The sequence below is a fragment of the Poromitra crassiceps genome (assembly GCF_964638095.1).
Source record: "Poromitra crassiceps genome assembly, chromosome: 4".
In the NCBI taxonomy this organism is placed as follows: domain Eukaryota; kingdom Metazoa; phylum Chordata; class Actinopteri; order Beryciformes; family Melamphaidae; genus Poromitra; species Poromitra crassiceps.
The window spans coordinates 23,491,829-23,519,820 of NC_139626.1; the positions used below are offsets into that span (position 1 = coordinate 23,491,829).

Here is a 27,992-nt window from a genome sequence, read left to right on the forward strand (position 1 = left end):
AAGTTCTTACTGATATACAGTACAGTAAGTTCTTACTGATATACAGTACTGTAAGTTCTTACTGATATACAGTACAGTACTGTAAGTTCTTACTCGCTATGCTACACACGTGGATTTCTTCATGGAATATATGAGCATTTCAACAGTGCTCTTATTGTAATATATTGATGACGCATGTTCAGGCACAATTGGAATCTGAGGACTCCTAAAACATTTTCTCTCTTACATAGAACCATACTTTTATGGTAGCAAATGGCAGCAGTAAACTTTAGAATCTGGAAAAGAAACATTACAGAATCCTCAGATGTTGCTTCATCCGGGGGGCGTCTGGGTAGTGCAGAGGCCTACCACCACGGAGACCCGGGTTCCACTTCCGACAGCGGTACTTCCTGCTTGGTCAGACATTCCTGCAGACACAATTGGCCGTGTCTGTGAGAGGGAAGCCGGTGGGGTATGAGTCCTGGTCGCTGCACTTGTGCCTCCTGTGGTCGGTCGCGGCATCTGTTCAGGGGGAGCGGAACTGGAGGGAATAGCGCGAACCTCGCTGTCAGGTGAAAAGAAACGGCTGGCGACTGCACATGTATCTGAGGAAGCATGTGCTAGTTTACGGCTCTCCCCAGATTGGCAGAGAGGGTGGATCAATGACCGGGACAGCAGGGGGAATTGGCAAAGTACAATCAGGGAGATCAAATGGGAGAAAAATCTGTTTAAAAAAAAGGAAGAATGTTCATCCAAAAAATACAAATCAAATATATGAGATGTACACAGATAACTGCTTGGGCCTGCAGCATGTTTAGTACCAGAATATCTGTTTATGAGAATTCCTCTCCTCTCCTTGTGTGTGTGTGTGTGTGTGTGTGTGTGTGTGTGTGTGTGTGTGTGTGTGTGTGTGTGTGTGTGTGTGTGTGTGTGTGTGTGTGTGTGTGTGTGTGTGTGTGTGTGTGTGTGTGTGTGTGTGTGTGTGTGTGTGTGTGTGTGTGTGTGTGTGTGTGTGTGTGTGTGTGTGTGTGTGTGTGTGTGTGTGTGTGTGTGTGTGTGTGTGAGCAGACCATGGGAGTCTGACAGTGGGGATCCTGGTGGCTCTGCTCAGCCTCCTGGGGGCCGGTCTGATCATCTGCCTCAAGAGGAAGACGATGCTAGGCCTTCTTTTCACCAATAAGAAGAACCCAATCGAGAAGCTCAGGTGCTTCTATCGCACACATTATCAGAGCTATAATTCATAGATATGGTCAAACTCCTCTTCTGTATCCTAGAAAATGCTACTAATTGTCATTTTGTAATTGATGCGTATGATTGAATGTGTTAATAGAGGTGTATAAATGATTGTATTGCAGGTCGGTACATTCTGGGACGAGCAGGCCGCCCAGTCCTAACCAGTCGCAGTCAGTGGGCACAACCTCTCCACCTCGGCAGGCCCCAGCTCAGCCCCACAGTGCCAGCGTCTTCAAGGTTAATAGACTACAACTCCCTACTCCCCAGGCGCACACACATTCAAAAACAGACTGGCAGAAATATACCGTACAAAGTAACAAAGCCATTCAGAGGATATCCCACTCCTACACACAAAGGATCACCAGCACATGATCCTTCCTGCTGTCTCAATGGTGCAAATCATTCTCTGCTGGAGTGACATGTTGTTTTCACATAAACGGCAGCTCATTCAAATCCAATTAAATCATCCCTCACTATGTGGACATGTGCAGGAGGCGCTGATAACAGAGCCTGTGCTGAACAATGTGTTCCTGACACTTCAATACATTCAATGTCATTAAGAGCTGCGTGCTCAGAGACAAATTGATTTATCTGCACATGTCAGGTGGGGATTTTTTATGTTTTTTGCCTTATTGGTCATATAAAGTCATCGATGTTACCGATAATTGCAACACAGAGCAGCTTTTCACATGAATGAATAGTATGTGTACTCTTGTCTGTATGCCTTAACTACTCTGTTATTGCCCTGACATGCCTTCTAATGCGAGCTGACCTGTGATCGATTGAGTTAGGCTTGCAGTAATGGGAGAAGTGTTAGAATTGACATTTGTGCTGCAGGCTGGCACATGCACACAGGCAAGCTGTTGTACATTACTGGAGATTGGTGTTTTCAGTGACTGCGTCTGTAGCATGTGGTGTTTTCACTTACAGCGTCTGTAGCATGTAGTGTTTTCACTTACAGCGTCTACAGCATGTGGTGTTTTCACTTACAGCGTCTGTAGCATGTAGTGTTTTCACTTACAGCGTCTGTAGCATGTGGTGTTTTCACTTACAGCGTCTGTAGCATGTGGTGTTTTCACTTACAGCGTCTGTAGCATGTGGTGTTTTCACTTACAGCGTCTGTAGCATGTGGTGTTTTCACTTACAGCGTTTGTAGCATGTGGTGTTTTCACTTACAGCGTCTGTAGCATGTGGTGTTTTCACTCACAGCGTCTGTAGCATGTGGTGTTTTCACTTACAGCGTCTGTAGCATGTAGTGTTTTCACTTACAGCGTCTACAGCATGTGGTGTTTTCACTCACAGCGTATACAGCATGTTGTGTTTTCACTTGCAGTGTCTGTAGCATGTGGTGTTTTCACTCACAGCGTCTGTAGCATGTGGTGTTTTCACTTACAGTGTAGCATGTGGTGTTTTCACTTACAGCGTCTGTAGCATGTGGTGTTTTCACTTACAGCATCTACAGCATGTGGTGTTTTCACTCACAGCGTCTGTAGCATGTGGTGTTTTCACTTACAGCGTAGCATGTGGTGTTTTCACTTACAGCGTCTGTAGCATGTGGTGTTTTCACTTACAGCGTCTACAGCATGTGGTGTTTTCACTCACAGCGTCTGTAGCATGTGGTGTTTTCACTCACAGCATCTGTAGCATGTGGTGTTTTCACTCACAGCGTCTGTAGCATGTGGTGTTTTCACTTACAGCATCTGTAGCATGTGGTGTTTTCACTTACAGCGTCTACAGCAGGGGTGCCCAAACTTTTTTGACCCAAGATCTACTTTTCAAGTAGCCAGCCTCCCGAGATCTACCAGTCCAGTTTCAACATCGCAAACGCTTCGCTACGATTCGATTCGATTACGATTATCGATGCATCTTAAATCGATGCATCACTTTTTCCCCCAATACATGATTTATTTTTTCTCACTTTACAATACAATTGCATTGTATTATGATCCATAATTAAAATAAACAACTGCATGTACTTCCATTATATTTTATTTTATTATTAAAAAAAAAAAAAAAAAAAAATCCCTCAATGCCATGCGATCTACCACACTACCTTCGCGATCGACCGGTCGATTGCGATCGACGTATTGGGCACCCCTGGTCTACAGCATGTGGTGTTTTCACTCACAGTGTCTGTAGCATGTGGTGTTTTCACTTACAGCGTCTGTAGCATGTGGTGTTTTCACTTACAGCATCTACAGCATGTGGTGTTTTCACTTACAGCGTCTGTAGCATGTGGTGTTTTCACTTACAGCGTCTGTAGCATGTGGTGTTTTCACTTACAGCGTCTACAGCATGTGCTGTTTTCACTTACAGCGTCTGTAGCATGTGGTGTTTTCACTTACAGCGTCTACAGCATGTGGTGTTTTCACTTACAGCGTCTGTAGCATGTGGTGTTTTCACTTACAGCGTCTGCAGCATGTGGTGTTTTCACTCACAGCGTCTGTAGCATGTGGTGTTTTCACTCACAGCATCTGTAGCATGTAGTGTTTTCACTTACAGCGTCTGTAGCATGTGGTGTTTTCACTCACAGCGTCTGTAGCATGTGGTGTTTTCACTCACAGCGTCTGTAGCATGTAGTGTTTTCACTCACAGCGTCTGTAGCATGTGGTGTTTTCACTCACAGCGTCTGTAGCATGTGGTGTTTTCACTCACAGCGTCTGTAGCATGTGGTGTTTTCACTCACAGCGTCTGTAGCATGTAGTGTTTTCACTTACAGCGTCTGTAGCATGTGGTGTTTTCACTTACAGCATCTGTAGCATGTGGTGTTTTCACTTACAGTGTCTGTAGCATGTGGTGTTTTCACTCACAGTGTCTGCAGCATGTGGTGTTTTCACTCACAGCGTCTGTAGCATGTAGTGTTTTCACTTACAGCGTCTGTAGCATGTGGTGTTTTCACTTACAGCATCTGTAGCATGTGGTGTTTTCACTTACAGTGTCTGCAGCATGTGGTGTTTTCACTCACAGCGTCTGCAGCATGTGGTGTTTTCACTTACAGCGTCTGTAGCATGTAGTGTTTTCACTTACAGCATCTGTAGCATGTAGTGTTTTCACTTACAGCGTCTACAGCATGTAGTGTTTTCACTTACAGCATCTGTAGCATGTAGTGTTTTCACTCACAGCGTCTGTAGCATGTGGTGTTTTCACTTACAGCGTCTGTAGCATGTAGTGTTTTCACTTACAGCGTCTACAGCATGTGGTGTTTTCACTTACAGCATCTGTAGCATGTGGTGTTTTCACTTACAGCGTCTGTAGCATGTAGTGTTTTCACTTACAGCGTCTACAGCATGTGGTGTTTTCACTTACAGCATCTGTAGCATGTGGTGTTTTCACTTACAGCATCTGTAGCATGTGGTGTTTTCACTTACAGCGTCTGTAGCATGTAGTGTTTTCACTTACAGCGTCTACAGCATGTGGTGTTTTCACTTACAGCATCTGTAGCATGTGGTGTTTTCACTTACAGCATCTGTAGCATGTAGTGTTTTCACTTACAGCGTGTGTAGCATGTAGTGTTTTCACTCACAGCGTCTGTAGCATGTAGTGTTTTCACTTACAGCGTCTGTAGCATGTGGGGTTTTCACTTACAGCGTGTGTAGCATGTGGTGTTTTCACTTACAGCGTCTGCAGCATGTGGTGTTTTCACTCACAGTGTCTGCAGCATGTGCTTTTCATTTTGGGCTCAGCAGTAAGAAGAGAAAGGATGTAAGACTGTTTGATGTACTGTAAGTGGAGTGCAGGTGAGGTCATTTTCCAGTTGTCAGGAGCTGCGTTAAACCGGTGCGCGAGTGTGCGTGTGCATGCAGTTGTATGTGTCACTGCATGTGTCTCTGAGCCATGCACATCTGGGTAGGACTACATAACAGGCCAAGTCCTATTTTGGCCCTATTCTGTCCATATGAGACCTATTCTGTCCATATGAGAGTGTGTGTGAGGTCTGTAGCCTTGTCCACCTAGTCTGCATTTTGGCCAGACGGGTGCTTATGGCACAGCCGCAGTCTTTGTCTTCCCCTTTGAGGTTACCTGAGGAGGACCTGGGGAATAGTGAGCAGGCCAGTGGGAGTATTTGATTTATGCACCTTTGACAGCCTCAGGAAGGAAGGCAGAGGGTTGGAGAAGACAAGGAGGTTAACATGACTGTTTCTGATGGGAAGCAGACGGTCCCACCTCCCCGTCCCCCCCTTCTGACTCTTCTGTCTCTCATCTGTCCACAGCCTCCTCACCGGGGGCCAGAGGCTGTGCTCCCACCGGCCCCCTGCCCCTCCCACAGCCTGCACAGACTGCCCCAGACGGCCCCCTGCCCCTCCCACAGCCTGCACAGACTGCCCCAGTGCCCTCCAGTTCACCTCAGTCACCCAGTCCCTCTTTCTCTCACCTTGTCCCTCACTCCCGTCTCTGGACCGGGCCCTGGGCAGCCGAGGCCCCCGGCCCCTCCGCCGCACCGGGCTCCGCCACCCCACATCCACGTACCACCCAGGGGAGCGTCGTTCCGCACTGCGCCACGCCATAACTCCTGCAGGATGGTCATGGTGAGTGAACTCCCCGATCGTTGCACCTCCATTTACTGAAGTGGAAACATTTGACTCTGTGCTGTTAGTCACTGTGATTTCTCCGGCGGCTCCAGGGAGCTTTTACTGACTGCTAGAGCTTATAATACCTAAACAGGGAATTGATGTTGCTCACTGCACCTTCAGATTGCTGTTGTGATGTGGACCCTTTTCACGCTTCTTTGGTGTCCTATAAAAGTATATGCGTGTTGACAGTTACGCATAGGCTCATAAAATAGCGAGGTTAGCCCAGGAGCTAGCGTCATCCGAGCGAGACTTCAAACCTATAATATAAGCCAACCGCATAAATAATGAAAATGGAGCCCGCCTTGTGAAGGGGATGGATGGAGCATGGAGAAGATGAAACAGCAATTGGCATGTGTAATCCAGTCCAATATCACAGGATGGTCAACTTTCTGCCAGAAATATTCTGTCGAGTTCAGCTATACATCAGATCGGTAATATGGTCCAAGGCTCTGATTTGCCTTTAATCCGGTTTGACTTGTCCCCTGAGGATGAGGGAGGGGGGAGAACGAGAGAGAGAGAGAGAGAGAGAGAGAGAGAGAGAGAAACAGGGTGACAAAGAGAGAAAGGCAAAGAGAGACAGAGAGGCAGGAGATAAGGAGGAGATGAGTGAAAGAAAGTGCAAACAAGAGCAAAACACGGCCAGAGGGAGAAAGAACAGAATCAAATGTGAGTGACACGTACAAAGAGGCTTTACATTAGAAGCCTGAGATCAGCAGCGAGCTTCACCCAGTGAGCTCCCCCTGGTGTTGACTGTTAATTTATGTCAAGGATCAGAGTCCAGCCCCAGGGACTGACACCACTGAGGAGGAGAGGTCAACACCACGCCGCACCAGTGTCGCGCTAATGAGAAGTGTGTTAACGAGCTAATAACGTTCTCCTCTTGTCCAGATTAATAGGCGGGGTCATAGAGGAGGCCTGCTAGAGGATTTTCCAAATACAGCGCTGTTAAGGAGCTGATAAAAACAAGCAAAGAGTCAACGTGTTGTCCCCCACCACTATGATAACTTTAACTGTATGACCTGCTTTACCACTGAGTCTCCCATTCATTGTCAATGCTGCCCCCTAGCTGCACAAAGTCAACATTACAGTATGACTAACAAACGGACGGACGGACGGACGGCGACCGTTCCATACTGTAGTCCCCTCTTTGGTGACCGTGGGGGATAATAATGAGCACAAGGAGCATCACAACTAAACCTTTGTGAGATGTCTTTTTCATTGAACGCTAACTGTTGGAGAAAAATATAAGTTCCATGCCATTTCCTAATCAATAAGCTATAAGCTATAATTGCGTACACATAATTAATGCTATGAGTCATAAGTTCCATTGGCATTTCCTAATCAATAAGCTATATTTGCATACACATAATAACTTTGCTTCATTACAGGATGTTCCACCGACGGATCTTGGTTTTCATTCACCTTTATGACGGGTGAAGACTAGCTCTTGTCAATGTTTGGCATTGAGGAAGTGGGTCTTCCCTCTCAGCTGTTGCTATCTAATGTGAAAGTGATGCCTGTTGGCAGCAGACTCACTGCCAGTATCTTTAGCAGCTGCTTGGCAGCTCCAGAGAGGCTGTCCAAGATGGAGTGCTGTTTTTGCCCAGTGGAAAGCTCTATGCAGGGGGCAAGGAAGCGTTGTCCAGTGGGAGCGTTTAACCTGACTGACTGGAGCTAAAGGCAGGCCCCTGTGAGATATGGACGTCATTATTCTAAGCTGAAACCATGCTAAACTTTTAGTTTAGGTTTTCAGTTTTGTGCCTATTAATCATATCAATCATTAATTTTACTACCATTTGATTCTGTTCTGATATTTTTGGATGCAGCTCAAATCCCCCTTTGCGTGACGATATTGGCTGTGAATGTTATGAATTAGTAGCAGTGCTTCCAATGTGAAGCTTCTCACGGCTCTTGACATTATTGATGCAAAGGGGAGACATAACATGGATTCATGACTTTATGGATGGCATAAAGAGGCCTCTCAATGGAGCATGAAGGTTTTTAATAGAAACAATGAATTAGCGCTTCAAGTTTGAGCTTGCGAAAGGAATGATATTTGGAATAGCAGTCCTTATTCCGTATCTCTGAGGGTCTGCTGCTTGGCTGCTTTCTTCCTGAGATGTTTGAGGAGGCTTCTCTCCAGCCTGGGAGGAGAGAAGGAAGTGAATGGAGTCCAGATGGAGAGTAGGTAGCAGGCGTTGATCATGACCTCATCCTCGCAGAGAAGATTAGAACCACATGACGGCTCTTCCCATCGCGAGTCATATGGGCAGGGCTGCCATGACGACTGAGCCACGAGGACACAGCCAGCACACCCCGAGCTGGGATTGGATGACTTTGACTGCCACCTGGTGGTGCTTCTCGGTTATTATGAGCCTGTGTCTTGTCTGTCCCCTGTCAGGAGCTGGAGAAGCCCAGCCCGCCCCAGAAGCCCCTGCCTGCTGACCCGCTGGGAAGGAGCTCTCGTCTGATTCGGAGTCCCTCTGTGCTGCAAGGCTCCTCTGCTGTGTGTGGCCCTGCCTGTGTCCCGGGTGTACCCAGACCTGTACGCCCCGTCCCACACCCCAACAAGTAAGACCCAGCCTTCATCCTATTAGGTTCATTAGACTAAACAATAATGAGGTCAATCTTACACTGATGATTACACCTGGTATACTTCATTTATCTTCAATATCTCTTTCCTCTCCCCTCCAGACCCATTGCCAAGCAACCTCCAACACTACCAAAGCCTCGCATAATTGCCAACGTCAAGTACAGCAGCTGAGACTTGGCCCAGAAGGGACATTGTTGCGATACGACATTACAATTTGCACTATGAAAACTCTGAAAACCTTAAAAGATGGTGGCTTCTCTGAGTTTTGAATGAGGAGACCTGCCGTGTCCCCTTGGTGCTCTGTATCTGAATGGTGCTATGAGTCTGAGCTCAGGTACATGTAAAGTATTTATATTGTGTATTTATTGCCACACAGTGCACTGTGCCAGACACTTTTACTTTTATGGTAGCAACTTAGACTTTTTTTGAATTTGTTGTTTGCAATCATTTTGAAATTGGTTATTTTCCACATCAGCTGATTCTTAAATGAGGACAGCGGGGGGAGAAAAAGAAGAGACGCCAATCTTTAAAATCTGTGAAATAGTGATGTATAGACAATGTTGTGTTATTAAAGGATAGCATTTATAATGAAGGGAACCCTTTCCATGGTAGGATTGTTTGATGTTTGCAGAAGAGCTGAATGAAGCATAATGTGCACTGACAGAGCAGAGGCCTCATATTCACACACTTTCACCCATCGGAGTGAGTGACTCTGAGCGGGCTCGAGCCAGGCAACGCTTGAAACAACCAATGGACAAAAAGCAGAGGCAAGGCCTGCCACGGTGTTAATGCAAAAGTCCTGCCATGTGATTGGTCCAGCTCTGCCATGTGATTGGTACAGCTCTGTCCAGCCGGCTGAGCTTGAGCTCCGTTCCCCTTCATTCAGATTGGGGAAAGGTTAACTGGTGGAATTGTGCAACATTACGAATGTCACTGATTCATCATCTTTGATTTAACGAGAGCCAGGCAGCTCAGTCGAGGGACCTGGGGACTGAGTGAACTGAGTGTGGATCATGAAATGGGCTGAGATCAAGGAAGCCTTCATCCCTCTGAGAGACTTCACTACTCTGAAATATTGCTCCGCTAAAGGTCATGTGTGCTTTGGATATTTCCCTGTCTGCCTGTATGCAGCGAGCGCTCTTTTTCTTTGTGAAATTCTGTGATTGAATCATGGGTTCACTAACGACATTCTTACAAGCTGGCAGCCAATCCACTGAGGCCGAATAACCGTTATGGAGGTGCCCATGTACAGATAGCCAGTGCCTGGTTTGGGGGGGAGGCGGGTGATGGGTGGATATTGAACCAACAAGGTTAGCTTTTCTCTAGGGGGAAGAGAGCGATTCACAATGAAGCAATTCTCGATCTCTTCCTGCCCATGAAATTAAGTTTAGTGGTTATTCAGTGTGCGCCGAGCCAGCAAACATCCAAAACTTGACTCCCATGGCTGATCGTAGAGAAATGTGCAGCAGTTATTCATTTTCTAGTTCTATTTCTATTTCCTTTTTTTTTTTTTTTTTTTTTTTTTTTTTTAACTTTTTACTATTGAGTATTCTGTCCAGAACAGTATTTCAAACCATTCTTCATGTTAGATACAAAGTCTTACATACAGTAAATTAACATGTGATAATCTTTTATTGTATTCCTTCTTTTTTTTTGCAGTATTATTGTTTTACTTGATTATCACGCAGGCAGTATATGTAAATTCGCATAGAGCAACACTTGCTTTTAAGCACAGACCTTGTTCACAAATATCTAGGCTGAGAACAGATATGATTTGTGATGTCCATCTTGTATTTCTGTGAGTTATAACACAGAAATCCAATGTTAAATAATTACGTTACTTTTGATAAAGTTATCTTTTTAATGATGCACTAGTTTTACATTAATTTGTTTACTTTGCTATCTTAATGCCATGTGCTCATGTAGTAATAGTTACATTAGTATTAGAGTCCAGTCCCCTGACTGTATGTCCTTCCTTGTCTGCTGTGTTACCGGTGAACACATTTTCATGGAGAATGCTTTTTGTATGATTATTTGATACATCATATGTAAAGAAAACACTCAAAGTGTCGATGTCTGCCCATGGCATTTTGACCACTCAAGCAGTATTAGTAAAATTGTTTATCAAACACTGAAAAAAAAAACATTTGTCTCACTGATCTTTTGGCTCAATACTGAGCGACTGGGTGCATGTTTTCAGTAAGACCGGCTGAACACAGTGAAAGGATCAATTTTGTGTGAAGGTTGAGGGATGTTTAAAAAAATAATGCATGTTTGAATGTTAAAATAGCACACAACACAATCTGCACGTACAGCATAATATGTATTTTTCCGTTACACCTGGCTTTTGTCCTCCAGCAGTTGCATGATACTCTGCGGGAAAAACACATACAGACTTGCTTACAGTATGCTCTAAATAACCATGAAAGATGTATACTGTACATCTACAAATGTCACCTTTCTCTCAAAAGCTTTCGCCATTTCTTTTGCACTTGAGCCAAACTGCAAACAGAAAGAAGAGTGAATACTGTCCCTGATTGGACAGAAAAACAAAGGTATTTCACATTTTACAGTCGTCATTACTTTCAGAGGGGTCTGAAATATGTTATTGATTTCCCCATTCAAAACTGAGAGCTGTAGCATATTACCTCATTTGTAACGAGGTGGTCTGCGCCGTTCTCTAAAAGCAATTTGACAAGGTCTTCATGGTTGTTCAATACTGCAATCTAAAAAGGCAGACATCACACCACCTTCTTTAATGAGATCTCACATTGGAAACATTAAAGTATATGTCTTTTACCATTAGCGGCGTCTTCCCATCCCTGTCCCTGACATTGGCGTCGGCCCCGGCCCTGAGCAGGAGGGAGGCCACCTCAGCCTTCCCGGTAACTGCTGAGACTCTCATTAGGGGAGTCCAGCCAGAGACACTTTCCTTCACATCAACCTGAGACACATTTCCTATCAATCAATCAATCAATCAATCAATCAATCAATCAATCAATCAATCAATATCCTCATTCGTATTACCAATCTGTATAGCTAAAACAAAGCCTATGCAAAACATTTAAGAAAGCCTTTTGGATTTGTGTTGACTCCTTACCTGACAGTTATCCTCTATCATGTATTGGATGACAGGTAGATGACTGCCATCTACAGCCCAGTGGAGGGCAGTGCATCCACCTTTGTCCCAGGACGTCCACAAAGCCCCAGACTGTCTGAGGTACCTCACAATGTCCAGGTGGCCGCAGAAGCAGGCCAGCATCAGGCTGTCCACACATAGAGACAAACACATTAGCAAATTAAAATGGGTACAAATGGGTATTATAGCACTGAGGAAGGGTTATAAAACATTTGTTTATACCTGTCCTTCCCATTACTGTTCTTCATATTCACCTCTGCTCCATTCTGCACCAGTATATCAACCAAACTAAAACGGGAGTTATAAGTCAGTTCAAAGGTGTGACCCCCCCCCCCCCCTCTCCTCACCATATTCTAACCTGCAGTATTGTCATTATTACACAATGGCTAGTCTGAGTACACTAGTCTCTTTATGATAGCTACTGTACCTGTAAAACCCTCTCATTGCTGCCACCATTAGAGGAGTGAAGTCCATCTGGTCTGGAACATTGACATCTACAGTGCTATCAAGAAGATTTTATTCAGTTAATTTTCATCTAAAAGAACTAAAAACATGAAATCACTTCCCCTTCTCTTGGAATATGTTATTTGTGAGCCAGCATGAAAGATAAATCCCCTCATGGTATTATACATCATGATGAACTGGGAGGAGACAGGCTTACTCCATGTGTAGAATTCTACTCAGCTCTTTTTCATTGTTGAAGCTGACAGCTTGATGCAGGTTCTTCCCGTTTAGTGGTTCCTCTGGAGAGAGAGGGGGAAAAGGCAATGCCACACAGTGGTGTGTTGAGGTATTAGAGACTGACTCTATTCAAATTAAGATTTACAGTTCATCATCATGTATGTAGGGGATGCATACTTGTAGTCCAAACAGATATCTCTTGGCTGTAGACTATTTCTCCTGTAAGATGGCATGTCTTCAGTCTGAATCTATACAAGGTGTTTGGTTCTAGCCCCTCCACCGTGAACTTTGTTCCATATCCACTTGAATCAGGAAGAAAACAGAATCATTGTCAATGCTGTCATGATAATAGCAGAGACATTTGGACTGTAATATAAGAGTACAGCTGAGTTCATGTTCATGTTGTAGGCTACTCACTCACACATAGATAGTTAGAATTGCGCGTTTTTTTGGGTCCTTCGCCTCCAGAGTGAACAGGGTCCAGGTTTCAGGAGGTCCCAGGCGGGCCACATTCTCCTTATTGTCCCAGCTCAGTTCTATATTGTGGTGGTTCACTCTCCCGACCAGAAGAGCACCTGTGAGGCAGGTTGAATGAATATCACTCATTTCTCTCCAGTTGTATCAGAGGCCACTAGAGGGCAAACTATGAAGTGTTTTGGAGTGCTTACTGCTGAGGGTTTGACTGATGCAAAACACAGTTAACTTACTCAGGTAAATACAAGACAGGTGCACAATCTTAACACCTATCTGCACAAATGTCTTACAGAACAATACAGTTAAGCAAAGTTATACATCTCAAGCATCTTTGTATCATTGGTTTTGAGCAAGCCAACGTCCTTGCAGTCTTTGTTTTCTTTGAATGGAAACAAATGTTATTTCTTTCTTTCTAGCCAGTGTTGATTGAGACTGTGATGCCATCATCATTCATGTCATGTTTAGGGCTGAAATGACACAATAGAGAGATCATCCTGCATCATCAGCTCTTTTAATTGTACTGAAAGGAAAGACATTATTCCAAAACAAGTCAAATTTCATATGAAGAAAATAACATTTAAAGAGTCAAATAAAATGACAGCCTGTGCTGTTTAAAGTAGTTATACAAAATTATGTGATGTTACTAATTCATGGAACAAACTATGACAACAATCTGAATTTGCCTTTTTTTTTTTTTTTTTTTTTATGTTTAATCTGTGTGGGTGTCTATCAGAATGGAGATAATGGTGTGTTGGCCATTTTCAATGGAAAAGACCGAAAATGCTCCCTTATCTATGTGATGACAGTGATGATGTCACTGATGATGATGTCACAATGTCAAGACATCACAATGTCCAGTGAACTGATGTCAACTCAGGGACACTCGGTCAGTAATTTGATGATGTCACAATGTGTAAGCACCATTCATATTCAGATGCTGGTCCGTATGCTGAATTAGGCTCTCTATTGCAGTAACACCCACTTTCAGGGGTGACATGTTATGCAACATATCTATTTATTAGTTCAAACCTGAGTTTCTATCAGCTAAGCATTACCAGATGAAACATGAAACCATATGACATGATTACTCATGGCTCAGAAAAATATTACATCAACTAATCCCATTCTTACATAAAAGCCCTTGAGCCCTGGTGCTTTAAAGGCCCTATGAAATAATGCAACAGGTATAATGTCGATCCTCACCCAAGATGGTTTCATGATTACACTGCTATTGTTAAGAGTGGTGAGAGGATAGCACACTTGATATTTGAAACCAAGGCACTCAATCAATGACCCTATAAATAGACTGGGGGAAAAATATGTTTTTCTTTCGTAGGCTATCCAAAATGATCTATGGAGGTATTAACAATCTTGCCATTTAGTAGCATAGAGGCCTAAACTCTAGATTTGATTCATTCCAACGAACCAATTTTATTCCAACAGTATCTGGCTGTCTTTCAAGTGGAGGTGTAAATAATGTCACACTGAAGGGTGTGCCTTTCTGAAACACTGGCGCCTTACAATACCAGGAACAGATCATATTAAATTAAACAGAATAGCCTATAGTCTCCAAAAATCATATCTTGGAATAGTCTCGGAAAAACAGAAAAGAAAGGGAGAGGGGGGAGACAAATTCACAGTAGTCTACCTTGGCTGTCAGCTTCCATTCCAGTGTTCTACAGCAGCTTCTCAGTCCAGCACAGTCCAGTGTTTTAGTTGAGTGTTGCTATAGCAACAGGTGGACAGTCAACATGTAAACTTTCACTTGAGCAAACAACTCTCCTCACCACCTTGGGCTATTGTTACTTAAAAAATAATTAATTGGTAATAATAATTTCAAAAGTAGCATAAATTAGTTTATACTCAGTAAGAGTATTTAACGTTTTCTCTAGGCTACCCCTTATATTGGCAATTGTATCCTATCTTACTACTATAATATGAGAGCGTTACGGTGCAAACTTGCTCCATTCTGAGCAACAGAAGGGGACAGAGGAGGAGACAGGGGGACAGAGAACAAGAGACAGGGGCAGAGGAGGATAGAAGGGACACAGTGGGCAGAGGGCAGGAGGACAGAGGGGGAGACAGGAGGACATAGGGGGACACAGGGGGCAGAGAGAGACACAGGAGGACAGAGGGGGAGACAGGAGGACACAGGGACACAGGGGGCAGAGAGAGACACAGGAGGACAGAGGGGGAGACAGGAGGACAGAGCGGGACACAGGGGACAGAGGGGGGCACAGGAGGACAGAGGGGGACACAGGGGGCAGAGGGGGACACAGAAGGACAGAGGGGGACACATGGGACAGAGGGGGGCACAGGAGGACAGAAGGGGAGACAGGAGGACAGAGGGGGACACAGCAGGACACAGGGGGACACGGGGCAGAGGGATACACATGAGGACAAAGGGGGACACATGAGGACAGAGGGGGACACGGGGGCAGATGGAGACACAGGAGGACAGAGGGGGACACAGGGTGCAGAGGGGGACACATGAGGACAGAGGGGGACACATGAGGACAGAGGGGGACACGGGGGCAGATGGAGACACAGGAGGACAGATGGGGACACAGGGGGCAGAGGGAGACACAGGAGGGCAGAGGGGGACACATGAGGACAGAGGGGGACACAGGGGGCAGAGGGGGACACAGGATACAGAGGGGGACACATGAGGACACAGGAGGACACCGCGGGCAGAGGGAGACACAGGAGGACAGAGGGGGACACGGGGGCAGAGGGGGACACAGGAGGACAGAAGGGGACACAGGGGGCAGAGGGGGACACGGGGGCAGAGGGAGACACAGGAGGACAGAGGGGGACACAGGGGACAGAGGGGGACACGGGGCAGAGGGAGACACAGGAGGACAGAGGGGGACACAGGGGGCAGAGGGGGACACAGGATGACAGAGGGGGACACAGGAGGACACGGGGGCAGAGGGAGACACAGGAGGACAGAGGGGGACACAGGGGGCAGAGGGGGACACAGGAGGACAGAGGGGGGCAGAGGGAGACACAGGAGGACAGAGGGGGACACAGGAGGACACGGGGGCAGAGGGAGACACAGGAGGACAGAGGGGGACACGGGGGACACAGGAGGACAGAGGGGGACACAGGAGGACAGAGGGGGACACGGGGGGCAGAGGGAGACACAGGAGGACAGAGGGGGACACGGGGGCAGAGGGGGACACAGGGGGCAGAGGGGGACACAGGAGGACAGAGGGGGGCAGAGGGAGACACAGGAGGACAGAGGGGGACACAGGGGAGAGGAGGACACAGGAGGACAGATGAGGGTTTATTAAAGTGATGTGATTCATTAAAGGACATCAAAATTCTGTCTGTCTGTTTTATTTTTCTGTCTGTCAGTCAGTCAGTCAGTCAGTCAGTCAGTCAGTCTGTCTGTCTGTCTGTCTGTCTGTCTGTCTGTCTGTCTGTCTGTCCATCACCGGCACCCATGCGTGCGTGCGTGTGTGATGGTTTGCATGCGTGTCAGTGGATGAAGAAGTCCTTCCTTGAGGTTGGAGAGCGGCAGAGCGCAGAGCTCCTCGAAGGCCACATGCCCCCAGCCATTCCCGCACACACCACCACCGCAACGCACCACCCAAATACACTTAGCTAGCCACTCCCAACATTATCCACCCCTCAAATTTGATTGTAGATATATTATCAGGGAACCAAAGTTAAAAAAAAATGTTTTTGTTGAAATACCCCCCCCAAATAAAAAAATCATGGAGGGCTAATTGTCGATATACTTTGTCTTTTACTCTTGTCTCGTACTGTGATTACTGCTCAACTATGCAAATCAACACACGTGTGGAGCCACGCCGCTAATTACGCACCGCTGCGCCCTGCGCGCTCCAACCAACCCGGAACGGATTAAACTAAAACGAACGTCACAAACTACTTTAACAGAACGAAATACTGTTAATATCGATACATTTAGCTGTCGCATTTTAGCAGGTGGGCAATTAAGACCGATTTGCCGGTCATTCGATAGGAAATCTTTTCATTTTTGGCGATATAATGGGTAAAAACGCCGTTCAACATTCGCTTGACATCTACAGACTGTAGCTGAAGCGTTGCTGAAACCTGCGCTCTCGTCCGGATTTACAGATAGACTTGTCATGTCATTTAGGTCAGTGGTCATGTCGGAGGAAAAGCATTTGACAGAGCAAGACGTTCTCCCTGAAAGCGCAGGGTGTCTTGGCGAAGATGCGTTTGGCTTTGGAGACGACCTGGAATTAAATCAATTTGACGGATTGCCCTTTTCCTCCCGTTACTACAAATTGCTAAAAGAGAGGAAGGCTCTCCCAGTATGGAAAGTCAGGTGCGAATTTATGGATGTTTTGGTGAAGAACCAACTTGTCATTGTGTCTGGAACCGCAAAGACTGGGAAAAGTACACAGGTGAGTGTTCATTCTTGTAATTTGATCAGGATGAATCTACATCAAGGCTCATTGTAAGAAAATGTCTAAAGAAATGAAACAATCAAGATATAAAGGCGTTTCATAATGGGCACATTCACTGCCATTTGCTCATTCTAGGGGAGGGGTTCTCAGCGTGGGGTCCGGGGACCACCACCTTGTCCTTGAGGGAGTTCCAGGCCAGGGGATCCCCAGCAAATTTATGAATTGACTTCAGCATTATTTCATTTACAATAAGTTAAAACAATTAGGGAATGTATAAGAATGTTTTGGTCATAGTTTCTCTGTTATCTCTACCTATAGCCTACAAAATCTCTGGACAAATATTCAGATTTGGGTCTGAGACACAAAATGTTATTACTGTAAATGGGTCTGCCTGTAGCCCCAATGTGGACTAAATTGAGGGTCCTTGATATGAAAAGGGTTGATAATCACTCGCTCATTGTTCTCTATCTCTATGAGCATTCACTTCAGGTCTTAAGGGGTGAAGCTCAATGGGATGGCCAGCCTCCTCTAAACATAGCAACAGGGAACCTGATATTGGAGCTTTTCAGAGCTTGGGGCTGCAAACTTTAAGAATAGTGCCGCCCAATATCTCTCTGTTCAGTGACTGGCTTCAGATTAGACCCAAATACCACCGCATAACTCATATCTGTCTCTTCAGTGACTGGCTTCAGATTAGACCCAAATACCACAGCATAACCCAATTTGTATGACCTGCTGCAGTTTGTTGTTCACATTCCAGCACTCTGGCTATTCAGTCAACAAATAAACTGAAGGTTTGAGTAGCCATGCTTCTCTTGATTTGATTTAAATGTGAAGCACGTGCTTTATGATATTTTTTGTCAAAGATTGCCAGTAGATCAGTTAAAAAAAAAGCACTAGAGTTTTGGCTCCTCTGAAAGACACCGAATAAACTCTAAAGGTGCTGGTTGCATCATGCAGTAAATATTCCCCGTCCCCACAGTGGGATGTGAGCCCATGTTTGAACAGGCAGATGCTGCTGTGTCCAAGCTCCAGCATGGCTGTTAGGGGACCTCATGCTGCTGTGTCCAAAGCTCCAGCATGGCTGTTAGGGGACCTCATGCTGCTGTGTCCAAGCTCCAGCATGGCTGTTAGGGGACCTCATCCTGCTGTGTCCAAGCTCCAGCATGGCTGTTAGGGGACCTCATGCTACTGTGTCCAACCTCCAGCATGGCTGTTAGGGGACCTCATGCTGCTGTGTCCAAGCTCCAGCATGGCTGTTAGGGGACCTCATGCTACTGTGTCCAACCTCCAGCATGGCTGTTAGGGGACCTCATGCTGCTGTGTCCAAGCTCCAGCATGGCTGTTAGGGGACCTCATGCTGCTGTGTCCAAGCTCCAGCATGGCTGTTAGGGGACCTCATGCTACTGTGTCCAAAGCTCCAGCATGGCTGTTAGGGGACCTCATGCTGCTGTGTCCAAGCTCCAGCATGGCTGTTAGGGGACCTCATGCTACTAAGCCCTGATCCGCTGGAGCCGCCACATGCTACCGCAGCTATTTTGCATCATGAGTGATAATACCATAGGATAGGCCCTGTCACTGTTTGTTACGCTGTGTGTTTACACTTAAACAAAATCTATTGGCACAATCCTGACATGATCCTCTCCAATGACTGACGAGACTGACAGGGTGTTTAGAAAATGGCACACTGTTTGTCAGAAATGGCACACTGTTTACGTTTTATTTAAAAAGAAGAAGAAGAAGAACAAGAAGAAGCATTATTTGACTCTCAAGTCATGTTAGGTGAAGATAGTTTCGTGACTAATGGCCTGTGTTTCAGATCCCTCAGTGGTGTGCCGAGTTCTGTCTGTCTGCCCAGTACCGGCATGGCATGGTAGTGTGCACCCAGATCCACAGGCAGCAGGCGGTCGATCTGGCCTTGCGTGTGGCTGACGAAATGGACGTCAACATCGGCCACGAAGTGGGCTACACCATCCCCCTGGAGACCTGCTGCTCCACTGACACGGTGCTGAGGTCTGTCTCCTCAGCACCGCACTCCAATCAGCGAAACCGCTGATTGGCTTACATGATTGTCCACCCGCAGCACCACACTCCAATCACATTTTTATCTCCATGCACTACTACCTCTGCTGCACTTCTCTTCCTCCTGCCCTGGCTCCTCACTCATGCATGAAGGCACATTGCTGGCATGTCCCACACAGACCCCCTGTGGAAGTGCTGCCTCAATGAAGAGAAAGTGCTGCGTGTGTTGCCGCCTACAGTAGTTGTGATAATGTATAGGGCCTGTATGCTTCTCTTTACATATCAGTTGGACACATTCAAGTCGAAGACACTTATGCTTGACACCATGCCTGAGATCACAACAAGAAGTGTTATCTACTGTATCAGTGTGAGAGCAACACCAGCATAGATTGATGAACTCTTAGGCTACGTTCACACAGCAAACCTTAGTGCTTGAATCTGGCTTGTTGCTCACATCTGATTTTTTGTGTGGCTGTTCACACAGACTTTTTAAAAGTGGCCCATATCAGACTCCAGTGTGAACAGGTCGCGAACCTGAAGTGACCAGCATGTGCAGAAGAACAACAATAACGTCACACGCAGCGCACTGCTGTTCTACATAAACCCGGAAGAAGACAGCAGTAAACATGGCGGTAGCTGACGATGTTGTTTCATCTTTTGTTTACGGTTAAATTTACAAGTTATTGTGCAGTGGAAGCCAGCGAATACGGGTGCAGATGATAGCGAGGAGGAGGAGAAAGAGAGCCTTTAGATTTTTTTTTAATGATGGCTTTCTGTGGAGCAATAGCTGCTACTTCTTGCTAATACGTATAAGGTCTAAAACCTCACTGTCCCTCCACTGAGCTCCCTCGCAGCTGTCCTCCATGTTTGTAATCACAATCTGCCCGCTTGGTCCTCCCTCCTCCCGCCAGCGCAGAATAGTGACGAATGTCGCTCTGGAATGACGTAAAAGTCACATTGAAGCATTAAGTCAGATATGGGCCAGATGTCTGTTCACACCGGAGTCACATACCAAAACATCAGATTTAGAATCTGATGTTTTTCCACATTTGAAAGTAGCCCAGGTCGTCTTTAAAAAAGTCACTTTCAATGTGACTTGTACTGTTCACACAGTCATGAAAAAGACTGACCTGAGTCACTTAGGGGGGAAAAGATTAGATTCAAGCACTAAGGATGGCTGTGTGAACGTAGCCTTAGACACGCACAGTACATTTTTTATGTATATCACATCCTTCATATCTTGTGTTTCTTGATAATTCCATGCGTTTATTTTCATTCTTCAAATCAGTGCATGGAATGAACATTCATAGGACAATGCACTTCTTGCACTTTGTAGCTTTACATTGCCTATCCCCATGAAAGTGTTCAAATTATTTAAAAAAAAATCACTATGCTGCATGAATTTTGACTGGAGGAAAGCGTCAAGCATTTCCACCACATTCCACTATAACCTTCCTAATGACCTCCTCACAGGTATTGCACTGACGATATGCTGCTGAGAGAGATGATGTCGGACCCTCTGCTGGAGCACTACGGGGCCATCGTCATCGACGCGGCCCACGAGCGGACGGTAAGCACGGACATCTTGCTGGGCCTCCTCAAGGACATCCTGGTGCAGAGGCCGGAGCTCAGGGTGGTGGTCCTCGCCGTCCCCCCCGTGACGGACAAGCTGCTGGGACACTACGGCAGCGGCGTCCCGCTCGTCGGCCTGGAGAGCCCGTGTCCCGGCGAGGTGGTCTACAGCAACAGCAAAGACCACAAAGACTACTTCTACTCGGCGCTGAGGCTGGTGCTGGAGATCCATCGCACCAAAGAGGAGGGAGATATCGCCGTGTTCTTTGCCTCAGCACAGGTGAGAGCGGGTTGAGATGTTTGATGAGGGTATTCATAACAGCTGGGTGTTCATGATGTATATACAGTATATTTGACGTTATTTATTCTATTGTCTATTCCCTGTCTGTCTTGTGTGCTTACTTGTCACATAGTGCGGGCAAAGAAAATGGATACTGCTCCCTGTCACTGAGGGTTTTTCTGCTTTTAGTTGATCGTGTGTGTGTGTGTGTGTGTGTGTGTGTGTGTGTGTGTGTGTGTGTGTGTGTGTGTGTGTGTGTGTGTGTGTGTGTGTGTGTGTGTGTGTGTGTGTTTTTCTTTTTAAAGAGCTGTTGTCTGTCTCTCTGTGCATGACAATGGCCTCTAGAGTCATGCCAATAGGACTGCTCATTCAGCCATTTCATTTGACGTTTGGGGGCAGATGTGTTAAGAATTCTGGGGTATGCTTTAAAGGTGAACAAGTAATAGTAGAGCTTTCTATGATGGAGCAAACAATATATATTAATGGGCACAATAATATCCAGATTTGTTTATTCAGAACTTGGAATGAAAAATGTCAGCTATCAGTCATATTAATGGTTGTTGGTCAAAAAGACTAGGAGCTTGAAGTTCAGCACTGTGTATCTCTGAAGTCTGTGGATGGCATCAATTTAGCAAATAAGATCATCATGGACATTGTTGCGGCCATATGGGACAAGGTGCAAAAACACTGGTGGTACAAATCAATCTTTCCAGCTGACCAAAGTTGGTAACTCTGTCTAGTGTTTGAGAGGAGTTAGTAGTGCAATCCATAATAAGGCTGTCAAATGTCAAGCCCACATACCATTCACCTTTAAAGTGGAAGGAAAACACATTTCTTCCACAGGAGGTTGATTGTGCCCACAGTATCCTCCAGAGAGAAGGCACCAGGCTGGGGGCGGAGCTGGGCCAGATGGTGCTTGTGCTCCTGAGGCTCGGCCAGGGAGGACCACAGCCGAACCTGGGCGAGGAACCAGGCTCCAGGAGGTCCAGGAGGGTCTTCCTCTCTGCCCCACGGGGGGAGGATATGCTGTGGGCCATAGACTCTGTCAACTTTGTCATCGACACCGGAGTAGAGAAAAGATTAGTATGTTATGATTTCCAACAAATCATTAGCATCTTATGTAGAATGAGGGATATGTTAAGATTAAGTGGCATTTTGCACTTTCTAGGTGTACAATCCAAGGATAAGGGCTAATTCGGAGGTGCTTCGACCAATCAGTAGATGTCAAGCAGACATACGCAAGCAGCTGTCTGGACCAACAGGTATGCACACTCTGTCAATACTTACTCCTTATACTGTAGCTTGACAGCACTTAAACCATTTTGAAAAGGTAAAGGGTTCTTTCTTTCTGATTAGTCAAACCCAAAAATGGTATAACATCCTGGAATTTTGTGTGCTAATTCTGGAGGAGAAGCTTGTTTGTGAATCTTACCAACATCGGTATACTGAATCATCCTAGTGAACAGAGTTACGTTTTTGAAAATGACAGTTGTTTGGTCTCCTCTGAGTCTGAGGTTGACATGAGATATGTGGGTGAATTAACTTGAGAGAGCAGCTGCTGGTTTCAATGAGAAGCTGAGAGGACAGAGTGGATTAAAGTGCTGTTCACCTCCCTGACATTAACTCAATGAGCGTGTCAACTTTTTGCCCCAGTCAAATTAGTCTCTTTGGTCTGTTTTGTTCCCCAGGTAAATGTTTCTGCCTATACCCAGAGGAGAGAGCGCTTCCCGCAGAGAGCTCCCCGCAAATCCACGAGTCCAACATTACGCCCACAGTCCTCTTCCTGAAGAGGATGGAGATAGCCGGCCTGGGACACTGTGATTTCATTGACAGGCCAGGTTAGTGGTCAAACTGCACTGTGAGCAGTACTGGAATTTGTATGAAGAAATGACCCTTGACGCGTGATTTTAAGAATATTTCTTTCTTCGTGGGACACCGGCTCCCACAGGCCACATCTCACTCCCACCCTAAAACAGAGAGGTGTATGTGTGGGGAGGTCATTTTTTGGCCAGGGCAAATACGGATGGATCTGCACGCGCAGCGCCCGGCCCGGGCTGTTTGGGCCCAGTCAGCCATGCTTTAGCCGAGCTGACAGGACCCTGCTACTAACTATTGTCTGTGCTCTGACCCGCACCTAGCATGGACAGAACAGAACAGGCTAAAAGAGGCCAGCTCATTAACGATTATACAATATGTCTCCTTAGGGCAGCGCCAGCCTGGTACAATGAAGAGGAAGTGTACAGGCCAAATGCACTGTAATACATCTCTGTTTTTGCAGAACCTAGCACGCATGTTACTTGCCTTGTGTGTATCTATTTTGTTTTTGTGTGCAAGAGTGCTATGAAAAGTATGGTATGAAAGTTTAAGTGTGAGTGATGCAGAAAAAAATGTAACGTGTTAATGACTTCTTGCTACTGTAAATGGTTCTGAGTTGTAAATCTATGGGTATGTAAAATCTATGGGTGCCAAATACCAGTTGGGTCTGTTAAGTATAGTAATGCTATATTAAGGTTGGAAAATGCACTGCATTTGAACCATAAATAAAAGGTAAATATTTGTCAGAGGAGAAAATGTGACATTTCATGTTATTTGTACTATTATGGATTCTTATTTTTTATTCAATTTGTGGAATTCATCCCTACGTTGAAAACAAACGCACTGGGACCTCTAACACATGCTTACGCTATTGGTTTGATCCGTGCAGATCCTGAGGGTCTCATGCAGGCTTTGGAGGAGCTGGACTACCTTGCAGCTTTGGATAATGATGGCAACTTGTCTGAGATTGGCATCATCATCTCCGAATTCCCTTTGGACCCTCAAATGGCCAAAGCGCTGCTAGCGTCCTGCGAGTTTGACTGTGTGAGTGAGATGCTGACCATCGCAGCTATGCTATCAGGTGTGTATGTTTTTCATTGATTCCATTTCAGAATGAGATTTATTGTTGCTACTCGTAACTTTTTGAGTCAAGATCCTTTAATCCAGTGGTTCCCAAACCGGGGTACTCGTACCCCTCGGGGTACATGGAGGTACTACAGGGGGCACTTGAGAGAAAGGAAAAAAAGAATAAATCATGAATGTTAAAATAAATCTGCTGAGGAGGAGGCACTAATTGCAACTCTTTCACTCATATACATATTCTTCAAAAGGTGAGTTATCATCCATTCATTGCATCATATGCCATAGTTTTCTCTTGCAGTTGTCTAAGCTAAATGTTGTAGTCGGGGTAGCCTACTTGGATTCAGAAATCAGGGAAAGGGGGTTGAAGCCAATAAAGTTTTAGAACAACTGCTTTAACCGGTTCTTAGATTCACCATGGACATTGTCTTAGTAGTTTGTCTGCAGATGCACATCGTCTGCAGTTTCTCTCAGACATTGAACCAGATGGCCTTTGCTGAGAGTGGCTCTTGCTCCAGCGATGCTTGACCCCATTGATTCCCTGTGTTTTAGCGCCAAGCTGCTTCCTGGCGCCACCTGCTGGCATGGTCCACGAGGCAGTCCAGTGTCACAGAAAGTTCCAGCACCCTGAAGGCGATCACTTTTCCCTCATCAACATCTACCACGCCTTCAAACAAAGCCAGAGAGAGCCATGTAAGTTACAGTCCACAAACGGAAGCGATCTCCTGCCACTGAAATGCTACATTTTCAAACCTGCTATACGAGGGATCAGCCGAGCAGCATTTTGGTAAACAAACCTGGGGGAAAACGGCAATAGGACCCTATGGAGCCAGCCTTGAGTGCTCACTCTAGCCCCGGCTGTGTGGTTTACATTTTAAAAACTGTGACAGTTCACACAACTTTACCATGCATAATATGCATGTCGTGATAAGGTTGTGTGAACTGTCGCAGTATTATATTATACATCAAACTCTTGAGCTACTTCTGCCCTCACTCAGAATGCCAAAATATAAGCGATGCAATGTATAGTAGTTTTTGAGATATTAACATTTGTTTGGCACAACTCATACTAGTTAACTGCTGCAAGCTTCCGCATTTCTGGGGGATTTGTTGTCGTCGTGACGACGTCACTCTGATTCGTCCTATAGTTACACTCACCCCAATGCATTCTGCAGTGATTCTCAATCTGTTTGCAAATTAAACCTTACATTCTTTGTTATCACCCAGTATCATCATACCAGTAAGGAAACCATAATAAGAGATACTGGAAAAGATTGTATTGCAGGGGTCCCAATCACAAAATGTGGTGTTCCTGGCACCATAATGGTTTCATGAACAATCAACCTCTTGATGCCATTTCACACATCTTTTTGCTGGTGAAATGGCAAAGGATTAAACCTATGGATTTTGCAAACCATTATTCTTTTCTCCCATCCAGTTAAAACTATAGATTTTGTAGTCATTAATTAAATCAACAGAAACGGTTTCATCATCCCATGCTAACTCATGGAACCCTTCCAGCGAATCTTTTTGTGTAGAATACAGATAACACTAAGGATGCTAAGGAAGTGTGCTCTATACCAGTGCTTCTCAGAGGGGGTGCTTGAGGGGGTTCCAGGCGGTGAAAAGGACCATTTATTTTCACTAGAATTAACACATAAGTAACACAATGACAATATGACTATTTTGGTCATGGGTTTCATAGACCCTTTTCACAGCAACCCTTTTGAGGTGGTAAAATTAGGTAGTAAAGTAGGTGTTACCAATACCATTGGTTACACTCGATGGTTGCAGTGACAGGGCCCTCATTAATGTTACTAGAAATTTTGCACACTCAATTTCTAGGGTGGAGACTCGAGGGGTTGACATGTTGCTGTGAACAAAGCTGTCACTCTCACTCACAATTGTGATGTCACTCAAGCAATTGTGATGTCATCAGTGATGTCACTTGAGCAAATGTGATGTCACCACTGATGTCATCAGTGATGTCACTGATGTGCAGTTGGGCAATTGTGTGCCGTGCTGCGGCACCACCGGCTGCCTTATAGATATGGGTTACACCTACTGTACTTTACTTCCTGCTTTACCACCTCAAAATGGTTGCTGTGAAAAGGATCCTCCCACCATATTTTGCTCCCAGGAGCCCTGGTGTTGGGGTCGTTGATTGAGGGTAATTGAGTGCACCTGGGCCCGGTGCACTAGAGCCGGGACCTTCAGACCATTCAGTCTCTCTCCCTCCAGGAGAGTGGGAGGTCATCACAAAAGCTACAATCTTATCAGATGCGGGACGCTGGGACAAAATATTATCAAATGGGGGTCTGTGGCAATTTGTGTCAGTTTAGGGGTCCTCTCTCTCTCTCTCTCTCTCTCTTTCTGTGCAAAATGTCAAGGCGCACCTGAGCTCCACCATAACACTGCTTTATTGTTATGATGCGTGTTATTTTCATAGACATCAGTGCTGACAAGTGGTGCCGGGACTATTTCCTGGATCACACGGCCCTGAAGACAGCTGATGCCATCAGGTCAGAGCTGACCGACATCCTCAACAGGATTGAGCTTCCTGTCTCTGAACCCTCCTTTGGAACCAAGACCAACACCCACAACATCAAAAAAGCCCTGCTGGCTGGGTTCTTTATGCAAGTATGTGAAAGCAGGTGAATGCCATAGATCAGTGGTTCTCAAACTTCTTTTACTGAACATTTTGCTTAGAAGACGGCATGAGAAATCTATAGCATATGATGGAGTGAATGAATGATAACCCACCTTTTGAAGAATATATATTACAAAATAAGAAATGGGGTGAAAGAGTTACAATTAGTGCCTCATGAGCAGATTTCTTTTTAATTTTGATTTATTCTTACATGTCCCCATTGTTCTCAAGTACCTCCTGTAGGACCTCCATGTACCATTAGTGGTACGCATACCCTAGTTTGGGAACCACTGCATAGATGATGCCATTCACAGTAGCCCAGTGCCTACTATACAGAGATTATCCTGCCAGCTCACTGTTGTATTTCCCCATTTGTAGATGGCTCGAGATGTGGACGGATCTGGGAATTACTTCATGCTGACACACAAGCATGTGGCCCAGGTGCACCCGTTCTCCAGCTACGGGACAAATTCTCACAAGCTGGATCTGCCAGAGTGGGTTGTTTTCCACGAGTACACCCTGTCAGACAACAACTGCATGAGAACCGTCTCGGAAATGTCCCCTCAAGTGTAAGTCTGGCTTTTAAACCCCTTTTTAATCTCGCTTCTAGATTATGCCAATTGAGCCAGCAGATTATATTTGAGTTCACACAGGGTTTATGTTGTCTGGTATTGTTTTGGTAAAAACATAAACATGCTTTTGTTGTTTCAAGACTGGGCAATTGTGACCACACGTTAATATTTGTTTTGTTTATTTTACTGCTCTAATCTAAAAAATAAAATAAAAACGATCTGCCATTGGGTGTTATTGGCAAACAAATTAAGTATTGAATTTGTAATATTACTTGTAGTTTTAGTTTCTTTAAAAAATATATATATAATCTGTTTTGTCTTCCTAGGTTCATTCAAATGGCACCACAGTACTTCTTCTACAATCTGCCCCCTAGTGAGAGCAAAGACATACTGCAGAGCATCTTGGACCAAGACGGATCTAGAAATGGCAAAGACAAGAAACAGAGGGCCACGACAATCAGCAATGATGCCAACAAAGACTGTGCTGTGGCTGAGCCATCTTATGACCGATGTGTGATTCAATAAGCCGGTATCATGAATATGAAAATCTGGCCTTTATCTATTGCCAAGTGTTCATAACTAGCCTCTTTATTACGTAGTGTAAACCAGAGACTTTAGCATCAATTTATTACATGGCTGTAAGCTTCTCCGTCTTCTTTTTTGTCATCTACACTTTAATGGCACAACACACATTCCAGTAGAGTGGGTATAGTCTCCGTCACATGCTGCCCTTTGGGTTTGGTGATAAGACTCTTGAGATGGATGTCTGACATGTTGCAAGATGTAGCAAGCAAACCAAGGTCAGATCATTGCAGGCTTCCCACACTTTTTCACAGACAAAATTCCGAAACCTTTCCAGGACCTAGAAGATATCCATATACAATGAAGAGAAGTGATTTTTCCAGCAACTTGGCCCGATGTTGCTAGT

At 45.3% G+C, this 27,992-nt stretch overlaps 3 protein-coding genes across 3 annotated transcripts in view; 2 read left to right on the plus strand and 1 right to left on the minus strand.

The window, feature by feature from the left end:
• LOC310775678 (disintegrin and metalloproteinase domain-containing protein 12-like) overlaps positions 1-8,593 on the plus strand; it is a gene marked incomplete at its 5' end in the record, with an annotated part of 103,131 nt that extends 94,538 nt beyond the window's left edge. Inside the window, 5 exons of the mRNA XM_083635827.1 lie at positions 1,048-1,183; positions 1,335-1,449; positions 5,424-5,738; positions 8,185-8,354; positions 8,478-8,593. Of these exons, the coding sequence (XP_083491953.1) occupies positions 1,048-1,183; positions 1,335-1,449; positions 5,424-5,738; positions 8,185-8,354; positions 8,478-8,547 (806 nt within the window). The 3' untranslated portion in view covers positions 8,548-8,593. The remainder of the gene's footprint in view (positions 1-1,047; positions 1,184-1,334; positions 1,450-5,423; positions 5,739-8,184; positions 8,355-8,477) is intronic.
• A 2,117-nt stretch (positions 8,594-10,710) lies between these two features.
• Positions 10,711-15,065, minus strand: fank1 (fibronectin type III and ankyrin repeat domains 1; the record flags this gene model as incomplete). Its single annotated transcript, XM_083635828.1, has 10 exons — positions 10,711-10,749; positions 10,834-10,878; positions 11,025-11,102; positions 11,177-11,320; positions 11,477-11,642; positions 11,738-11,803; positions 11,943-12,017; positions 12,177-12,258; positions 12,374-12,498; positions 14,929-15,065. The coding sequence occupies 10 exons, from the start codon at positions 15,063-15,065 to the stop codon at positions 10,711-10,713; spliced, it is 957 nt and encodes a 318-aa protein (XP_083491954.1).
• A 1,744-nt stretch (positions 15,066-16,809) lies between these two features.
• Positions 16,810-27,589, plus strand: dhx32a (DEAH (Asp-Glu-Ala-His) box polypeptide 32a; the record flags this gene model as incomplete). The annotated part of the gene is made up of 11 exons (XM_083635829.1): positions 16,810-17,070; positions 18,893-19,086; positions 20,569-20,947; positions 21,791-22,030; positions 22,116-22,209; positions 22,636-22,785; positions 23,652-23,843; positions 24,395-24,535; positions 26,292-26,482; positions 26,871-27,061; positions 27,391-27,589. 11 exons carry the CDS (start codon positions 16,810-16,812, stop codon positions 27,587-27,589), a joined length of 2,232 nt encoding a protein of 743 aa, XP_083491955.1.
• Between the last annotated feature and the right edge of the window lie 403 nt (positions 27,590-27,992).